This window comes from Mirounga leonina, unplaced genomic scaffold, assembly GCF_011800145.1.
Source record: "Mirounga leonina isolate KUSES-001 unplaced genomic scaffold, KU_Mleo_1.0 Mir_200, whole genome shotgun sequence".
Taxonomy (NCBI): Eukaryota; Metazoa; Chordata; class Mammalia; order Carnivora; family Phocidae; genus Mirounga; species Mirounga leonina.
The window spans coordinates 6,100,126-6,120,076 of NW_023270503.1; the positions used below are offsets into that span (position 1 = coordinate 6,100,126).

At 37.6% G+C, this 19,951-nt stretch overlaps 1 protein-coding gene across 2 annotated transcripts in view; it reads left to right on the plus strand.

Annotated features, from left to right (window-relative positions):
• NF1 (neurofibromin 1) overlaps positions 1-19,951 on the plus strand; it is a 289,204-nt gene that overhangs the window by 146,286 nt on the left and 122,967 nt on the right. The window contains exons 30-31 of one of the 2 annotated variants that reach the window (XM_035027762.1): positions 8,353-8,488; positions 19,069-19,131. In XM_035027762.1, coding sequence (XP_034883653.1) covers positions 8,353-8,488; positions 19,069-19,131 — 199 coding nt within the window. The remainder of the gene's footprint in view (positions 1-8,352; positions 8,489-19,068; positions 19,132-19,951) is intronic. The other variant, XM_035027763.1, reaches the window with a different exon arrangement.

Below are 19,951 nucleotides of genomic sequence, written 5' to 3' on the forward strand. Positions count from 1 at the left end.
TCAGAAGAATAGGTATTTAATTCTTTTTTTTTTTTATTAAAGATTTTCTTTATTTATTCATGAGAGACAGAGAGAGAGAGGCAGAGGGAGAGGCAGGCTCCCAAGGAGCAGAGAGCCCGATGTGGGACTCGATCCCAGGACTCTGGGATCATGACCTGAGCCGAAGGCAGACGCTTAACCATCTGAGCCACCCAGGCGCCCGGTATTTAATTCTTCTTTAAATGTTTGGTAGAATTCCCCTGGGAAGCCATCTGGCCCTGGGCTTTTGTTTGTTGGGAGATTTTTGATGACTGCTTCAATTTCCTTAGTGGTTATAGGTCTGTTCAGGTTTTCTATTTCTTCCTGGTTCAGTTTTGGTAGTTGACACATCTCTAGGAATGCATCCATTTCTTCCAGGTGATCTAATTTGCTGGCATAGTTGCTCATAATATGTTCTTAAAATTGTTTGTATTTCTTTGGTGTTGGTTGCGGGATCTCCTCTTTCATTCATGATTTTATTTATTTGGGTCCTTTCTCTTTTCTTTTTGATAAGTCTGGCCAGGGGATTATCAATCTTATTAATTCTTTCAAAGAACCAGCTCCTAGTTTCGTTGATCTGTTCTGCTGTTCTTTTGGTTTCTATTTCATTGATTTCTGCTCTGATCTTTATGATTTCTCTTCTCCTGCTGGGTTTAGGCTTTATTTGCTCTTCTTTCTCCAGTTCCTTTACATGTAGGGTTAGGTTGTGTGTTTGAGACCTTTCTTGTTTCTTGAGAGAACTTTGTATTGCTATATACTTTCCTCTTAGGACTGCCTTTGCTGCATCCCAAAGATTTTGAACAGTTGTGTTTTCATTTTCATTGGTTTCCATGAATTTTTTAAATTCTTCTTTAATTTCCTGGTTGACCCATTCATTCTTTAGTAGGATGCTCTTTAGCCTCCATGTATTTGAGTTCTTTCTGACTTTCCTCTTGTGACTGAGTTCTAGTTTCAAAGCATTGTGGTCTGAAAATAGGCAGGGAATGATCCCAGTCTTTTGGTACCAGTTGAGACCTGATTTGTGACCTAGGATGTGATCTATTCTGGAGAATGTTCCATGGGCACTAGAGAAGAATGTGTATTCCGTTGCTTTGGGATGGAATGTTCTGAATATGTCTGTGAAGTCCATTTGGTCCAGTGTGTCATTTCAAGTCTTTATTTCCTTGTTGATCTTTTGCTTAGATGATCAGTCCATTTCAGTGAGGGGGGTGTTAAAGTCCCCCACTATTATTGTATTGTTGTCGATGTGTTTCTTTGCTTTTGTTATTAATTGCCTCTTATAATTGGCCGCTCTCATGTTAGGGGCATAGATATTTACAATTGTTAGATCTTCTTGTTGGATAGACCTTTTAAGTAGGATATAGTGCCCTTCCTCATCTCTTATTACAGTCTTTGGTTTCAAATCTAATTTGTCTGATATAAGGATTGCCACCCCAGCTTTCTTTTGGTGTCCAGTAGCATGGTAAATGGTTTTCCATCCCCTCAATTTCAATCTGGGGTGTCTTTGGGTCTAAAATGAGTCTCTTGCAGACAGCATATCGATGGGTCTTGTTTGTTAATCCAGTCTGATAGCCTGTGTCTTTTGATTGGGGCATTGAGCCCATTTACATTCAGGGTAACTATTGAAAGATAGGAATTTAGTGCCATTGTATTGCCTGTAAGGTGACTGTTACTGTATATTGTCTGTGTTCCTTTCTGGTCTATGTTGCTTTTAGGCTCTCTCTTTGCTTAGAGGACCCCTTTCAAGATTTCTTGTAGGGCTGGTTTCGTGTTTGCAAGTTCCTTTAGTTTTTGTTTGTCCTGGAAGCTTTTGATCTCTCCTTCTATTTTCAATGACAGCCTAGCTGGATATAGTATTCTTGGCTGAATATATCCTGCCAGTCCTTTGTGGCCTGCCAGGTCTCTGTGGATAGGTCTGTTGCCAATCTAATGTTTCTACCATTGTAGGTTACAGATCTCTTCTCCCGAGCTGCTTTCAGGATTTTCTCTTTGTCTCTGAGACTTGTAAGTTTTACTATTAGATGTTGGGGTGTTGACTTATTTTTATTGATTTTGAGAGGCGTTCTCTGTGCCTCCTGGATTTTGATGCCTGTTTCCTTCCCCAAATTAGGGACGTTCTCTGCTATAATTTGCTCCAATATACCTTCTGCCCCCCTCTCTCTTTCTTCTTCTTCTGGGATCCCAATTATTCTAATATTGTTTCGTCTTATGGTATCACTTCTCTCTTGAATTCTGCCCTTGGGATCCAGTAGTTGTTTATCTCTTTTTCTCAGCTTCTTTATTTTCCATCATTTGGCCTTCTATATCACTAATTCTTCTGCTTCATTTATCCTAGCAGTTAGAGCCTCCATTTTTGATTGCACCTCATTAATAGCCCTTTTGATTTCGACTTGGTTAGATTTTAGTTCTTTTATTTCTCCAGAGGGGGTTTCTTTAATATCTTCCATGCTTTTATCAAGCCCAGCTAGTATCTTTAAAATCGTCATTCTGAACTCTAGTTCTGACATCTTACTAATGTCCATATTGATTAGGTCCCTGGCAGTTGGTACTGCCTCTTGTTCTTTTTTTTTCAGGTGATTTTTTTCGTCTTGTCATTTTGTCCAGAGGACAATAGATGAATGAGAGAACAAAATGCTAATAGCGTAACAACAACCCCAGAAAAATATACACTAAACAAATCAGAAGAGACCTGAAACCGGGGGAAAAGAAAGGAAAAAGAAAAAGATACAAAAAAAAAAAAAAAAAGAAGAATATGATCAAATATGATCAGGCTGGTGAATAGATCAGTGCCACACACTAGATTTTGGGCATATTTTGGTCTGTTAGAAGAAACTGCCTCCCAAAATTTTGGGTAAATATGATGGGATGGAATATGACTGTAAAGATGAAAATTATAAAAGATTTTATAAACGGAATTGATAAGAAGTTGGTTGAAAAAAGAAAGAAGAGAAATTTAAAAAAAAAAGGGAGAGAATGTGATCAGGCCAGAGACTAGAACAAAGCCATACACTAGAGATTTAGGGTATATTTTGGTCTGTTAGAAGAAACTGTATCCCAAAATTTTAAAGAGGGAACAACTTATATATATATACCAAAAATAAGGTTAACTACTATGAGGGGATAGAATATGACTCTAAAAATGAAAAATGGATTTTTAAGAAAGGTATTGATAAGATGTTCATTGAAAAAGGGAAAAAGAAAAACAAGAAAATTTTAAAAAATTAACTTTGAAAGACTAAAGAATCGGGGAAAAAAGCCATGAATTCTATGTGCAGTATTCCTCTAGCGCTAGAGTTCTGCCATTCTCATTGATTGGTAAACTTGGTCTTGGCTGGCTGTTCTTGCTGATCTTCTGGGGTTGGGGCCTGTTGCCGTGGTTCTCAAATGTCTTTGCCTGAGGTGGAATTGCCCTGCCCTTGCTGGTCCGGGCTAAGTAATCTGCTCGGGTTTGCTCTCGGGAGCTTTTGTTCCCTGCAAGCTTTCCGTACAGCTTTGGAGGATGAGAGTGAAAATGGTGGCCTCCAATCTCTGGCCTGGAGGAGCCAAGAACTCGGGGCCCGCTCCTCAGTGCGCCCCCAGAGAAAAGCAGTCAATCACTCCCGTCTCCCCGGTCTCCTCTCCGGCCGCACTCTGTGCTCACCTGGCCTGTGACCGAGCATTTCTATCTCTGGCACACAACCCCATGTGGAATCTCCAAACCCCGCAGATCCCTACGGTGCGCTCCCGTGTTGCTCCTCCCCGGGGGAAGAAGGGGAGTCTCCCCAGATCTGCCTCTTGCTGGGTCCCTGCTGGAGGAGCAGTGGCCCGACTGCCGCGGATCACGGTTTATGGCAAACCCGAGCTGAGAGCCCGCGCCTCGGCTCCGTCTCTGCAGTCGCCTTCCCCACTCCAATACCTGGGAGCTCTGCTGCACTCAGGCACCCCCGGTCTTTCTGTGACCCCAAGGGTCCTGAGACCACACTGTCCCAGCGAGTGTTCCACCCCCCACTTAGCCACTGGAACGATGTCCCTCAGTGGAGCCGACCTCTAAAAGTTCCGATTTTGTGCTCCACTGCTCTGTCACTTACCAGAAGCAGCAGACGGAGTCCCCCTCCCCCGCTGTCTATCTTCCTGAATATCGCCTTGGATTCACTTCTCCGCACGTCCTACCTTCCAGAAAGTGGTCGCTTTTCTGTTCAGAGAGGTGCTGCTATTCTTTTCTTCAATCTCCTGTTGAGTTTGTAGGTGTTCAGAATGGTTTGATCCCTACCTGGGTGAATTCCTGGAACCAGACGAAATTTAGGTCTCCTACTCCTCTGCCATCTTGCTCCACAACTTAATTTTTTTTTCACTTTTTTTTTTTTTTTAAGGTTTTATTTATTTGACAGAGAGAAAGACAGCCAGAGAGGGAACACAAGCAGGGGGAGTGGGAGAGGGAGAAGCAGGCTTCCCACAGAGCAGGGAGCCTGATGCTGGGCTTGATCCCAGGACCCTGGGATCATGACCTGAGCCGAAGGCAGACGCTTAACGACTGAGCCACCCAGGCGCCCCCACAACTTAATTTTTTTAACTTAGCTCTATCTCATAGATCTTTCTATGTCACTATAGAAAGATTAATCTCATTCTTTTTACCTGCTATGTAATACTTCATAGTTTGGCTGTATAATTATTTATTTAGTCAATACTGTATTGATCTTACTTTGTTTTTTTAATCAGATTTTAAAATGTATTTTTTTTTAAAGATTTTATTTATTCATTTGAGACAAAGAGACACAGAGAGAGAGAGAGCGAGAGAGAGAGACAGAGAACATGAGCAGGGAGAAGGGCAGAGGGAGAGGGAGAAGCAGACTCCCCGCTGAGCCAGGAGCCTGATGTGGGGCTCGATCCCAGGACCCTGGGATCATGACCTGGGCCGAAGGCAGACGCTTACCCATCTGAGCCACCCAGGTGCCCCTTTCAATCAGATTTTAAAAATTATTATTGAAGTATAATTGACACACAATGTTATATTAGTTTCAGGTATACAGTATTTTGGTTTCACAGTTCTGTATATTACTCAGTGGTCTTCATGATAAGTGTAGTCACCATCTGTCACCATGCAACGTTGTTACAACATTATCGACTATATCCCCTATGCTGTACTTTTCATTTTCATCTCCATGACTTACTTATTTTATAACTGGAAGTTTGTACCACTTAATCCCCTTCACCTATATCACCCATCCCCTCAGCCACCTCTCCTCTGGCAACCACCAGTTTGTTCTCTGTATTTGAAAGTGTGGGTTTTTTTGTTTGTTCATTTGTTTTGTTTTTTAGGATTTATTTATTTATTTGAGAGAGCAAGCGCACGAGTGGGAGGGTCAAAGAGGGAGGGAGGGAGAATCTGAAGCAGACTCTATGTGCTGAGCACAAGCCTGACACTGGGCTTGATCTCACAACCCTGACATCACAACCTGAGCTGAAACCAAGAGTCAGTTGCTTAACCTACTGTACCACCCAGGCGCCCCTGTTTTGTTTTTTAGATTTCACATATAAGTGAAGTCATACAGTATTTGCCTTTCTCTGACTGACTTCACTTAGCATAATAACTTCTAGGTCCATCCATGTTGTTGCAAATGGCAAGATTGCATTCTTTTGTAATGGCTGAGTAATATCCCTGCGCACGCATGCGTGTGTGTGTGTGTAACACTTTATCTGTTCATCTATCGATGGACACTTGAGTTGCTTCTATTGAGTTGGCTATTGTAAATAATGCTGCAGTAAACATAGGAGTGCATGTATCTTTTCAATTAGTTTTCATTTTCTTTGGGTAAATACCAGGTAATGGGAATTACTGGATCATATGGTATTTTCATTTTTAATTTTTTGAGGAACCTCCACACTGTTTTTCACAATGATTGCACCAATTTACATTCCCATCAACAGGGCACAGGTGTTTCCTTTTCTTCATATCCTCATCAATACTTGTTATTTCTTACTGTTTTTGATATTAACCATTCTGACTGGTGTGAGGTAATACCTCACTGTGGTTTTGATTTGCATTTTCCTGATGTTGAGCATTTTTTCATGTGTGTGTGGATCACCTTTATGTCTTGGAAAAATGTCTTTTCAGGTGCTCTGTCCATTTTTCATTTTTCTTTTTTTGTTTTTTTAAAGATTTATTTATATTGGAGAGGGAGCGAGAGAGTGCACAAGTGGGGCAGAGGGTAGGGGCAGTGGGAAAGGGAGAAGCAGACTCCCAGCTGAGCAGGGAGCTCAATGCGGGGCTCAATCCCAGGACTCTGGGGTCATGACCTGAGCTGAAGGCAGATGCTTAACTGACTGAGCCACCCAGGCACTCCCCCTTTTCCCCCCACTCTGTCTATTTTTTAAATCAGATTATTTGGGTATTTGAGTGTTGTGTGAGTTCCTTATATATTTTGGATATTAATCCCTTACCAGTTACGTCATTTGCAAATATCTTCTCCCATTCAGTAGGTTGCTATTTCATTTTATTGATGGTTTCCTTGCTGTGCAAAAGCTTTTTATTTTGGTGTAGTCCTGATAGTTTATTTTTGCTTTTGTTTCCCTTGCCTGTGGAGACATATCCATAAATATGTTGTTAAGGCTGATATCCAAGGGATCACTCTCTATGTTTTCTTTTAGGAGTTTTATGGTTTCAGGTCTCATATTTAGGGGTTTAATCTATTTAGAGTTTGTTTTTGCATATGCTATAAGAAATTGCTCCAGTTTCAATCTTTTGCACATAGCCGTCCAGTTTCTCAATACCATTTATTGAAAAGACAGTCTTCCTCATTGTATATTCTTGCCTACTTTGTCATAGATTAATTGACAGTATAGGCATAGGTTTATTTTCTGTTCCATTGATCTATGTGACTGTTATTGTGCCAGTACCATACTGTCTTGATTACTGTAGTTTTGTAGTATATCTTGACATCTGGGATTGTGATACCTCTAGTTTTTAATTCTTTCTCAAGATTTCTTTGTCTCTTTGAAGTCTTTTGTGATTCTTTAGAATTATTTATTCCAGTTTGGTAAAAACACTTGGTATTTTGACAGGAATTGTATTGACTCTGCAGATTGCTTTGGGTGTATACACATTTTAATAATATTAATTCTTCCAATCCATGAGCATGGTGTATCTTTCCTCTAGTTTGTGTTGTCGTCAGTTTCTTTCATCAATGTCTTATAATTTTAAGAGTATAGAGGTCTTTCACCACTTTGGTTGAATATTTTCCTAGGTATTTTATTCTTTTTGGTACAGTTGTAAATAGTGATCCCATTGACTTTTGCTGTGATTTCCCCATTATTGCCCCAACATTGTCTTTTTCATTTTTCAGGTCATTTGCTGTAGGAATTATTATGAAACTTAAATCTTCTTGTTACTCTGTTTCATAGAACATCTGTTGTTCCCTGTTGACTACAAGATAAAGAGTTTTCTAACTGTAATTCATTATCACCTGTCATTCTTTCATGTGTTCTCTGTACATTAGCTCCAATAAAATATGCACATATTGTATATTTTTAAAGTGGCTTGACACATGGATTCATTGGGGTTGGAGATGCCTAATAAATAATATTCCTCTTCCCTGCCCTAGTTCAAAACCAAGAATGGAAGGAGGAGGGCTGGGAGGGAAGCACTCAGGAATCAGCTGTCACCTACCTATCTTCTTTCCTTCCTTCCTTTCTTTTTTTTAAGATTTTATTAATTTATTTGAGATAGAGAGCGAGAACACGAGGCGGGGTGGGGATCAGGGAGGAAGGGCAGAGGGAGAGAGAGAAGAGAGAAGCCGACTCTCCATTGATCAGGAGCCTGACTCGAGGCTCGATCCCAGGACTCTGGGATCATGACCTCAGCTGAAGGCAGACGCTTAACTGACTGAGCCACCCTGGTGCCCTTTACCTTTATTTCTGATAACAGTTTTTAGAGTATGTGGCTTTTGATCCTGTGGGCAAATAGGCTCGCTAATACTTCACCTTGAATTGGACTCATCTACCTCATCCCTTGCACAGCTGGATAACTATAGACTTGCCTCACAGAAAAGCTTTTTACCCTAAAGGTGGAGAGCAAACCAGAATACATCTTTTCTGCAGGCAGACGTACCCAGAATGGAAAAGATGGCACTAAGCTGAGTATATACTAAATTTGTGAGAATATAAGGGGATAAGAATTCTTATACACAGTTCTCAGTATTGTCTTTGTGCAGTTTTTAAAATTCAAATTGAGATCCCAGCAAAGTTCAAACATTGCATTTGGCTGAAAGTCTCTTTTAAAGAGTACTTTTATTTGTTTACTGTAAATGGATTTTACCTTCTCTCTCTCTCTCTCTCTCTTTTTTTTTTTTTTTTTTGCAGGTTAGAGCAGTCAGAGAGCCTTGAGGAAAACCAACGGAACCTTCTTCAGATGACTGAAAAGTTCTTCCATGCCATCATCAGTTCCTCCTCAGAATTTCCCCCTCAGCTTAGAAGTGTGTGCCACTGTTTATACCAGGTATGCTTAAGCCTAGAGAGCACCATTATTAATCCAAAGCTGAAGTAAAAAGAATGCTTTACTAAAGAGGGATTTAGCTGCTGATAGTGGGTGGTTGAAAATACAGAGTCAGTGTGGATGACTAATACATTAAGAATTGTTGGAGTTGGCTTTGAAAAAACTTAAATATTGCTCAGGAGACAATTTGAAGTATTTTAAGGGAGTACTAAAAATAATAAATTTTCCTTGCATTGGAAGCAAGTTTAAAATACACAGAATCTATTGGGTATAATAGACATGGTTGAAATAAGATATATTATGGAATTTTTTTGGTTATCTTTTGCCTGAATTACTCATAGAGTTTTTCACATGTGAGGCAGCTCTACTCCTTGCTTTTTATACTGTTGAAATGCTTGATTTATAATTTTGATGTCTTCTTAAAGATGTCATGTGTTCTTGTCAGGTTTTCCTAGGACAAACTAATCTGTTTATTTTATATAGAATGCTACTTATAAAATATATTGCATCATCATTCAGATAAAATTATTACACTTTCTAGCGCTAGCACTGCAGTAATGCTTCTGGGTTCAGATGTCCACAGTCATCCCCTGTATATTGAGGAAATTAGGTCTGTGTTCTTTTTATGGCTTTCACTGTGTTTTTGAATTGCATATGTAGTTTCAAGGATGATTTAATCATTCCAGGGGAAATTAGTGCAGATCTATATTAGCCTGTTTAAACTGTGATTCTGGAAGAAACATTAGTGGGTCTGGAGTTTGGGACAGGGGTGGGTACAGGGGAAAGAATTTATGCATTTACCAAAACTCTTGCCTTTGTGTCTTTTTCTTTGCAGAGTCATCCCCAGCCATTTGTTTTTTAGCACAGGGCTTCAGTTGCTTAGAGACATTAGCAAAATCAGTGAAATCACCATTTTAAAAAGCTATTCCAGGCTGCTCTGTGTGAATTATTCCCACATTGCTATTTATAAAGCTGTTTCTGCTGTATCTATTTAAAAAAAAAAGACTTACAACCAGAAAACAGTTAACAAAATGGCAATAGTAAGTCCTTTCCTGTCAATAATTACTTTAAATATAAGTGGATTAAGTTTTCCCGATTGAAAGACATAGAGTGGCTGAATGGATAACAAAACAAGATCCAAAAATATGCTGCATACAAGAGATTCATGTTAGCCCTAAAGACACACATAGACTGAGAGTGAAGGGATGGAAAAAGTAATTTCAAGCGAATGGTAACCAAAAAAAAAAAAAAAAAAAGGCAGGGGTAGTTATACTTATTTCAGACCAAATAGATTTTAAACTAAAAATGGTAAAAAGAGACAAAGAAGGTCATTATATAATAATAAAAAGGGATTAATACATCCAGAAGATATAATAGTTAGAAGTATTTATGTGTCCAACATTGGAGCGCCTAAATATATAAGCAAAAACTAACAGACCTAAAAGAAGAAATGAATAGTAATACAGTATTGGTTGGGGACTTTAATATCCCACTCTCAACAATGGATAGATCATCCAGACAGAGAATAAGGAAACAGCAGATTTGAACACTTATAGACCAAATGGACCTAACAGACATATATTGACCATTCTAACATCCACAGAATATACATTCTTCTCAAGCATACATGGAACATTTTCTAGGATAGACCATATGTTAGGCCACACAAGTTTTAGCAGATTCAAGAAGATTGAAATCATACCAAGTATCTTATCTGAACACAGTGGTATGAAGCTAGAAATCAATTACATGAGGAAAACTGGAAAATAGGTGAACACATGGAAATTAAATACTACACTGAACAATTAATGGATCAAAGAAGAAATTAAAGGGGAAATAAAAGTTTCTTGAGATAAATGAAAATGGGAACACAGTATACCACAACATGTGGGATGCAGCAAAAAGCAGTCTAAAAGGGAAGTTCATACCAATAAACACCTCTGTTAAGAAGCAGGAAAGAGGGCGCCTGGGTGGCTCAGTCGTTAAGCGTCTGCCTTCGGCTCAGGTCATGATCCTGGGGTCCCGGGATCAAGTCCCACATCGGACTCCCTGCTCGGCAGGAAGCCTGCTTCTCCCTCTCCCACTCCCCCTGCTTGTGTTCCTGCTCTCACTATCTCTCTCTGTCAAATAAATAAAATCTTAAAAAAAAAAAGGCAGGAAAGATCCCAAATAAGCAACCTAATTCTCTGCCTTAAGGGATTAGAAAAAGAACAAACTGAGCTCAAAGTTAGCAGAAGAAAGGAAATAATAAAGATTAGAGCAGAAATAAATGAAATAGAAATAACTACAGAACAACAGTAGAAAAGATTAACCAAGCTAAGAGTTGGTTCTTTGAAAAGATAAACAAAATTGACAAACCTTTAGCTAGACTAACCAAGGAAAAGAGAGGAAGGAGCGAAATCAACAAAATTAGAAATGAAAAAGGAGATATCACAACTGATACCACAGAAATTAAAAGGATTATAAGAGGCTACTGTGAACAACTATATGTCAACAAACTGGACAACCTAGAAGAAATGGAAAAATCCTTAGAAACATACAACTTAGATTGAGGAAGAAGTAGAAACTCTGAATAAACCAATTACTATAAAATTCTCCCAATAAAGAAAATCCCAGGACCAGCTGGTTTCACTGGTGAATTTTACCAAACATTTACAGAAAAATGAACACCAATCCTTCTCAAACTCTTACAAAAAGCTGAAGAGGAGGGAACACTCTAAACCCATTTTATGAAGTCAGCATTACCCTGATACCAAAACCAGAAAAGGACACTGCTAGAAAAGAAAACTACAGTCCAGTCAATATCATTGATGAGTATAGCTGCAAAAATTCTCAATAAATTACTAGCAAACTGAATTCAGCAGCATATTAAAATAATCATATACTATGGTCAAGTGGAATTTATCCTTGGGTGCAAGGATGGTTGAACATACACAGATCAATCAATGTGATACATCACATTAATACAATGAAAGAAAATAATCATATGGTCATCTCAATAAATGCAGAAAAAGCGTTTGACAAAATTTAACATCATTTATGATAAAAACTCTTAATAAGTTAGGTGTAGAAGGAACATATGTCAACATAATAAAGGCCATAAATGACAACCATACAACTAATGTACTCAGTGGTAAAAGGTTGAAAACGTTTCCTCTAAGATCAGGAACAAAACAAGGGTGTCTACTCTTATTGCTCCTATTCAACATAATACAAGTACTACCTAGAGCAGTCAGGTAAGAAAAATAAAAAGTATCAGTATTGGAAAGGAAAAACTAAAATTGTCTGTACTTGCAGATGACATAATTTTATATATAGGAAACCCCAAAGACAACCAAAAAGCAGAACTGATCAGTGAACTCAGTAAAGTTGCAGTATACATAATTAACATACAAAAATCAGTAGTACTTCTATACACTAACAATGAAATTTATGAAAAATATCTATCCCATTTACAATAGCATCAAAACAATAAAATGCTTAGGAATAAATTTAAGGAGGTGAAAGATCTCTATGCTGGAACTATGACATTGATGAGAAAGGTTGAAGAAGACACAGATAAATGGGAAAGGTATCCTATGTTCATGGATTGGAAGAATTAATCGTTTAAATATGAATGCTCCCAAAAGCCATCTATAGATTCAGTGCAATCTCTATCAAGTTTTGAATGGCCTTTTTCACAGAAGTAGAAAAAGTACTCCTAAAATTTGTATGGAACCACAAAAGACCCCAAATTGCCAAAGCAGTCCTGAGAAAGAATGAAAGAGGTACCACTTCCTGATTTAAAGGTATAGTCATCAGAACAGTATGTATTGGCATAAAAATGGGCAGACTGACCAGTGGAACAGAATCAAGAGCCCAGAAATAAAGCCAAGCATATATAGTCAACTAATATTTGACAAGCAAGCAAAGAATACTTAATGGAGAAAAGACAGTCTTTTCAATAAATGGTGCTGGGATCACTGAATATTCATATGTAAAAGAATGAAACTGGAACCATCTTACACCCTCACACAGATTAACTCAAAATGGATTAAAGATTTAAATGTAAGACTTGAAACCATGAAACTACTAGAAGAAAACATAGGAATAAAGCTTCTTGGCATGGTTCTTGGTAATGATCTTTTTGGAGGTGACACCTAAAGCACAACAAACTCAAAAATAAATGAGACCAGATTAAACTCGAAAGCTTCTGCACAGTAAGCACACCATCAACAAAGTGAAAAGACAACCTATGGAGTGGGAAAAATATTTGCAAACCATATATCTAATAAGTTAATATTAAAAATATATTAAAAACTTACACAATTTTCAGTACAAAAAAACAAAAAACACCACCCCAATTTAAAATGGGCAGTGGACACTTGTGAATAGACATTTTTCTGAGGAAGTTACATGAAAGGCCAAAAGCTACATGGAAAGATGCTCAACATCACTAATCATTAGGGAAATGCAGATTAAAACCACAGTGAGATAGCACCTTACACCTGTTAGAATGGCCATCATCAAAAAAACCAGAGATAACAAATGCTGACATGGATAGAGAAAGATGGGAACCCTTGTGCACTGTTGGTGTAGTTGGTAAGCTAATATGGAAAATCCTCAAAAAATAAAAAATAGAACTACCATATCATTCAGCAATTCCAGTTCTGGGGATATATTGAAATGAAAATACTAACTCGAAAAGATATCTGCACCTCCAGGTTCATAGCAGCATTACTTAGAATAGCCAAGACATGGAAACAACCCAAGTGTCCATCAACAGATGCATGGATTAAAAGAACTGTGGGTATATGGACAATGGAATATTAATCAGCCATACAAAATGAGGAAATCTTACCATTTGTGACCATGTACATGGCCCTTGAAGGTATTATGCTAAGTGAAATAAGTCAGAGACAAATACTGTATGATTTCACTTATATGTGGAATCTTAAAAACAAAACAAAACTCATGGAAAAAGAGATCAGACTTGTAGTTATCAGAGGTGAAGTTTGGAGGCAGAGGAAATTGGAAGGTGGTCAGGTGGATTTCTGAAGTGGCAGTGGCTTTGACTTGACTTAAAAGTGAATGGTTACTGACTGCCTGATTACATGACTTACTAGATTTTAGTAGAAACTTTTCATGTGGTTGTCATCCTAAAGGAAAAAAAATTTTTTTGTATCATCAAACTTGGAGTCCAATTTGCGACCACGATTCTGAAAAGGTGAAAGGAACAGGGCTTGGCACTTTGTAAGTACTTAGGAAAATATTTAATGAAGGAATAAAACTTTCCCATCCATTCCACCCAAGTAAACAAGATGCTTGCCAGCTTTTATAGGAAGGGAAGGAGGTAGTGAAAATAAATCAGAAAATAGAGTAAGGTGATCATTTGTGGCTTATTAAGCATTATGTGTTGTGCTTTTTAAAGCATTCCATAAGAAAACATCCTGTATTATAACAGACCTGAATTATCATATTAAATATTTCACATAAGATTATCCTTTTTAAGAATATTGTTTAAATGTTGTGTCAGTGTGTTGTTTTGAAGTATTGGGGAAATTTGTTGAGAGTACTATAGAGCAAAAGTGCTGTATTATTTATAAATAAGGTTTTGTTTTTTAATAAGTGATTGATAACAGGGAATTTTACATTTACTAATTAAAAGAAAGAAGAAAGAAAAAAACTTTGATCTCAAGTTATTCTTTCATTGAGTCTCCTACCAAAAGTGGTTTTCCCCTTAGTTTGCTCTTTTATTCATCTTTCTTCTTCTGGCTTTCTCTTGCCCTTTTGACTTTGGCAATAACATAATGGTACCTTTGTACTTTTGTGTTCTGCTGGGAGGGATAGTACTTGATTGTTTCCTCGAGTAAATGTGGCTCCTGCTTTGGGACTTACTTGGAAGATTTTGAAAGCTAAGTGAGGATATTGCTAGCTAAACTTCTCTGAGTGTTAGTTCCCTTTTCTTGAGTTCATATTTTTGACTGTTAAGCCTTTTTTGAATCATGCTTTAACCAGGTCTCTTACTTTTTATGCCCCCTTACATAGTGGACTGGGTTAAGATTATGTAGTGAGAGCCAACTGTGAACATGTGTTAGATTTATAATTAAGGCATTTTCTCATGTATTTATTTCTACTTTTCTCTTCATAGTTTTGGAAGACAGGTTTTCCCTGCTATCCCAAAGTAGAATGTTCCTGTGAAACTTTTTGTAAGCCAAAGTGGCATAAAGGGAAGAAGCAGTTACTATTAATTTATATGGAAAATTTTTTAGTGTTCCCAGACCCCCAAAATAACCAACCAAATCATGCCACATAACACATAAAACCTAAAATAACATTAACATATAGTAAAAACAGGAATAATACAATAAATACACAGCCTGTATAAAGTACAAATAAGTGTAGTTTCACTTACCAGAATTGGGACGACAGCAAGCACACCAGAGGGCTGACAGGTGGTGATGGTAGTGTGTTAGGCTGGGGTGTTGGAGGTTGGGGTGGTGGAAGGTAGAGGAATAGAGTATAGGGGAGAGAGAGGAAGAGTGTCATCTATTAACATCACTGTCTAAATCTATCAGTGCAAGCAGGTCACTAATGTCTACACCTTCTTCTGTGTCTGCCTACCTTGATGTCAAAGGTCCAGGTTCATCCTCTGCTGTGGCTAATGTGGCTAATGTGGCTGATGTGGAAAGCTTGAAATACAACAGTATGCTCAACTGCTTAACCTCTCACATTTTTTTATACTACAGTTATTTGTAGGCATTCAAAACATTCTGTAAACCTGCCCCTAAACCTACATGCCCTTTCAAAATTAAAGGCATACTTTTCTGCAGTTACTGCAGCACTGTCCATCATAGCAAAAATCTCATGTGCTTCACGTTCAGTTCTTGGATAACTTCACTTTTAGGCTTGTTCACTGTTGTGTTCAATGTCGATTCGTGTTCTTTCCTCTTGCAATTGCATCAGCTCTTCATCTGTCAATTCTTGATCGTGGGATGCCAAAACCTTCAACATCATTTTCATCAGTTTCCACAAACCAAGCCTCCTTAGCCAAAGTCAGTGTTGCCATATTTATTGTTGTTGGTTTGAAGCCTTTAAAATTGTTCCCTGCTTCAGGAGACAGCCCTCTAAGCACTGTTTCACATCCAGACTGTAACCCTATCAAGAGCATCTCCAAAGTTGGCGATTGCCAGTTTTATGTTGTAGTCTTTCCAGATCCCTTGTAAAGATGCTTTGGAATTGGCTTCTCTGTCAATGGCACTTAGAATAAGATGTGTCACATTTTGCATATAGTAAGCCTTAATTATGGCTATTAGGCCTGGGACACATGGTTGTATCAACAACATCATATTTGGCAGGAAGAACACACAGGAATGTTATTGCCATACTCAGTAATGCCAGGTGGATGAGCAGCACAATTTTCAACAATCAGAAGACACCTATTATCAAGATTATTTTCTCTACAGTATTTTCAACAAAAGGACTAATGTACTCATGTACTCAGAAAAAAATCACTTGGATATTCCAACTGCTTGGATGTGAATGAAACACAAGAAGTGTATTCTTATCAATGGCTTTAAGTGCCTTTGGATTTTCTGAGTGGTACACTGGTAGAGGTCTAAGGATAGCATCACCAGTGGTGTTGTTAGTGGGCATTAAGCCTGTCCTTTGACGCCTTGTGTCCCTTAGCCTGCTTTTCTTCTATTGAAATAAATGTCTTGCTCAGTTTTTCCAATAATAAATTGAAGTTAAATACTTGCTTATATGAATAACCACCTGCTATAATTATTTTTGTCAGTTCTTTTGGGAACTTTTCAGCAGCTTCATTATCAGCTGAAGCACTCTCTCCAGTAACCTTTAAGCTACGAAGCTGCCCTTGGCTCAAAACCGATCAAACCACCCATGACTACCTTTAAATTATACTTTTACAACACTTTGATCATCATTGTCCAGTACTTTCCTTTCGGCTTACTAAAAAATTGATTTATCCTGAAGTGTAAGATAACTTAATGGAACACCATGCTTTGTTCACCCACCAATCCACTCAAGCAATAGACTTTCCATTGCATCCATTACTGGATGCTGACTAAAAGAGACCACTTTCCTACTGGCAGAACCAATTAGTAACTTCAGCAACTTTGAAGATTGTTTCTCTCTGAGTAAATAGTATGAAGGGTGGATGCAGGCAAGTTCAGTGCATACACAGGGTCTTTATTTCATTCACCACAATTGAAATGCTTAATTACATCCAGTTTATGCCAAGTGTAACACCCTTACAAACTCTTAGGCTTTTCTGATACCTTAGGACACATCTTGCTTATGGATGCACACAATAAATGGAGATAAAGCACAGATGCTCATAGACAAGTTCAGAGCTGTGGCAACTTGGAGGCTGAGATGCTGAGTGTAGCTCCTGGAGAAGGAACTTGGCAGCCACTCAGTGCTTGGGGAGTGTGCTTGCCTCTCTAATGGCTGGCTGCAAAACAAACATTGATTGCAGTATTTGCTTTTTGCTATTTTCCCTGTAATTTCCCTGGGTTTCTTTCTTTCTTTTTTTTTCCTTTTTCAGTATGTGCCCTCTTTAATACCCATCACCAGGCTAACCCATCCCCCTAGCCCTCTCCCGTCTAGAACCCTCAGTTTGTTTCTCAGAGTCCATAGTCTCTCATGGTTCGTCTCCCCCTCTGATTTCCTCCCCTTCATTTTTCCCTTCCTACTATCTTCTTCTTCTTCTTCTTTTTTAACATATAATGTATTATTTGTTTCAGAGGTACAGATCTGTGATTCAACAGTCTCACACAATTCACCCTCCCCAATGTCCATCACCCAGCCACCCCATCCCTCCCACCCCCCACCACTCCAGCAACCCTCAGTTTGTTTCCTGGATTTCTTTTAGTTAGCAGAAATAGGTACTAATTTAGGTCTTTTGTGAAAGTGAACTTTTGAAAAGCAGGAGATACCTATAATGAGAAAATAATTCCCAGAATGGATAGTCTCTTAAGTTATGGTGAGAGAATTCCGAGAAAGAGCTAAATATGATTCTAAGTAAATGTCATCTTTTCCAAGTAAAACCGCTTCTTCAAACTGAAGTAGTTGACCAATTTTTTAAGACTATAAATGATAATTATATACCATAATTGAAAAAAAATGCATGAAACTGCATTTTCGTGATCTGTTTGGTTACTAGTATTTTGTATATAGTCTAAAGTTTGAACCAAAGCCCCATGAGGAAAGGACTGTGTCGTCTTGTTTTACTGCTGTTTTCTGATGCCTAGGGTGGTATCTAGCATGTTAGATGCACAATAACTCCTTGGATGGGTGGGTGGATGGGTGGATGGATGGATGAACAAACAAATGAAGTAACTTTAAGGTTATGGTGTTGAATGCACTGAATTTCTAGAATAAAATGCCATGTATGGTGGATTTAACTTGGTTTTAAAGGTATTAAAAAAAAATGTGCTTTGTCTAGTCCAACCAGGAGTCTTAATTTTAAAAGAACTCTGGCCTAGGGTGACTCACTCAGTTAAGCGTCTGACTCTTGGTCTCAGCTTGGGTCTTGATTGATCTCAGGATCTTGATCTCAGGATCATGAGTTCAAGCCCTATGTTGAGCTCCACGCTGGGTGTGGAGCCTAATTTAAAAAAAAGTTATATATATATATATATATACACACACACACACACACACACATATGTATGTGTATGTGTATATGTATGTACACATACATATGAAAGAACTCTGGCTTAGAAGGAACTCTCAGAGGTGAAGCCAATATTTCTGTGTTTTTTGTTTTTTGTTTTTCCTTTTTGGTGTTGTGTTTTTTGATACATTCTGGTAGTCAAATATGTGAAAAATTTTAAGTGGGCTTATAGTTTTATTCTATAATTTTCTCTGCAGTTTCTTCACTTTAATATTAATTAATGCTTATTTCTAGTTGAGCTGGTAACATTCTTCTTCCAAATGTTGCAGAACTTTTAACCTCCTCTGATTAGAACTTTTTCAGGAAGTAGCCTGCAAACAGAAAAATATGTGAAATTTTAAGAGAATCTTTCTTAGAGATTTTTAATTCAGAATCTCTAAAGTGAATTTTACCATTATATTTAGCCATTTAATGTTTATTTTTTAAATCAGTAGATGTAAATTAAATGCTAGCTGTTGAAAAAAGAACTTTAAGTCAATTGAAGGATACACAGAGAAGTATTTATCAAGAAAAAATTATGTAGACACATAGAAGTGTTTTTAGTGTGTGATCTACTTATAATGAACATCTTACATGAAATTTATCAAAAGCTAGGAATTAAATGTAGTTATTAAATATCCTCAAATTTACTTGGGGAGAACTTTTCTGTAATTTATAGCCAGAAATAGTAGATATGATTGTCTCAACATTTCTTGCTGTTTATTTAGTGCTTTGGCTTAAAAATGTAATAAAAATTAAAATCCAGAAATAAAATTCATCCCTCAAAATTCAGTTGATGTCTAATTTTTTGTTGATTCCATTTGTGTTACATTTGATCATGTAATTTTATGTACAAGCCAACATTGTTTTTGTTGCTGTATGTAGTTGGTGCTGTGACTTGTTTGTGCTCATCTCTGTTCTGTAGGCAACTTGCCACTCCCTACTGAATAAAGCTACAGTAAAAGAAAAAAAGGAAAACAAAAAATCAGTAAGTTTGGAGAACTTTTTATTAGCTGTTTCTTTCAAAGCAAAACAAAAATCTTTTGCTGTTTGTTAAGAACATCTTCACTTCAGCCTATTTGACCTTCACTGTAAAATCATTCTACTAATTCTGGCACAAAATAGCTTTCATTTCAATTAACCCTGGAATTAAGTTACATCAAAACATTCTCTGTGTTCCTTTGGTTTGATTTATCCCAAAGGCATTTTGGGGGCATTTGTTGCATTGGATATCCCTCGTCTAATTTTATTATTGTTATGTTTAAAATTATAAATGAATGCAAAAGAAACTTAATTTCAAGGCCTTAGGAAATGCTGACTCTCTTCATTCTTGCTTCTTGTTGCAGGTAATGTGAGTGGTTTCCTAGACGTGAAAGTTTTTCTTCATTGTTAGAAGTATATGGAGGGAAAGTGTCACTTTCTAAATCTTACCTAAAAGTTTCATTTTTTACTCCTTATATTTTTATCTAAACAGTCTCAGCCAGAATCTAGATATTTGTGCTTAGGTTATAAAAATCCTAATGGTAAACCTCTACCTTAGAGAAAGTCATTATTAAACTATTGGGACTGAGAATATAGTACTTTTGAAATAAAGGAAAACTCAGTGACTCCCTATTTGTAGAGAAACATGATAAGAATATACTGCCTATTTCTATGAACTTGCCCTAACTAAAAGGAAGAAAATTACAGTATTCATAATTATTTTCTTCCCTACGAGTGGAATTTGGTCCAAATGTGCATTCATTTTGAATTTGTCATTGTCACTATGACTTCATATAATCCAAATGATTTTAGAGAAAGATGTAAAA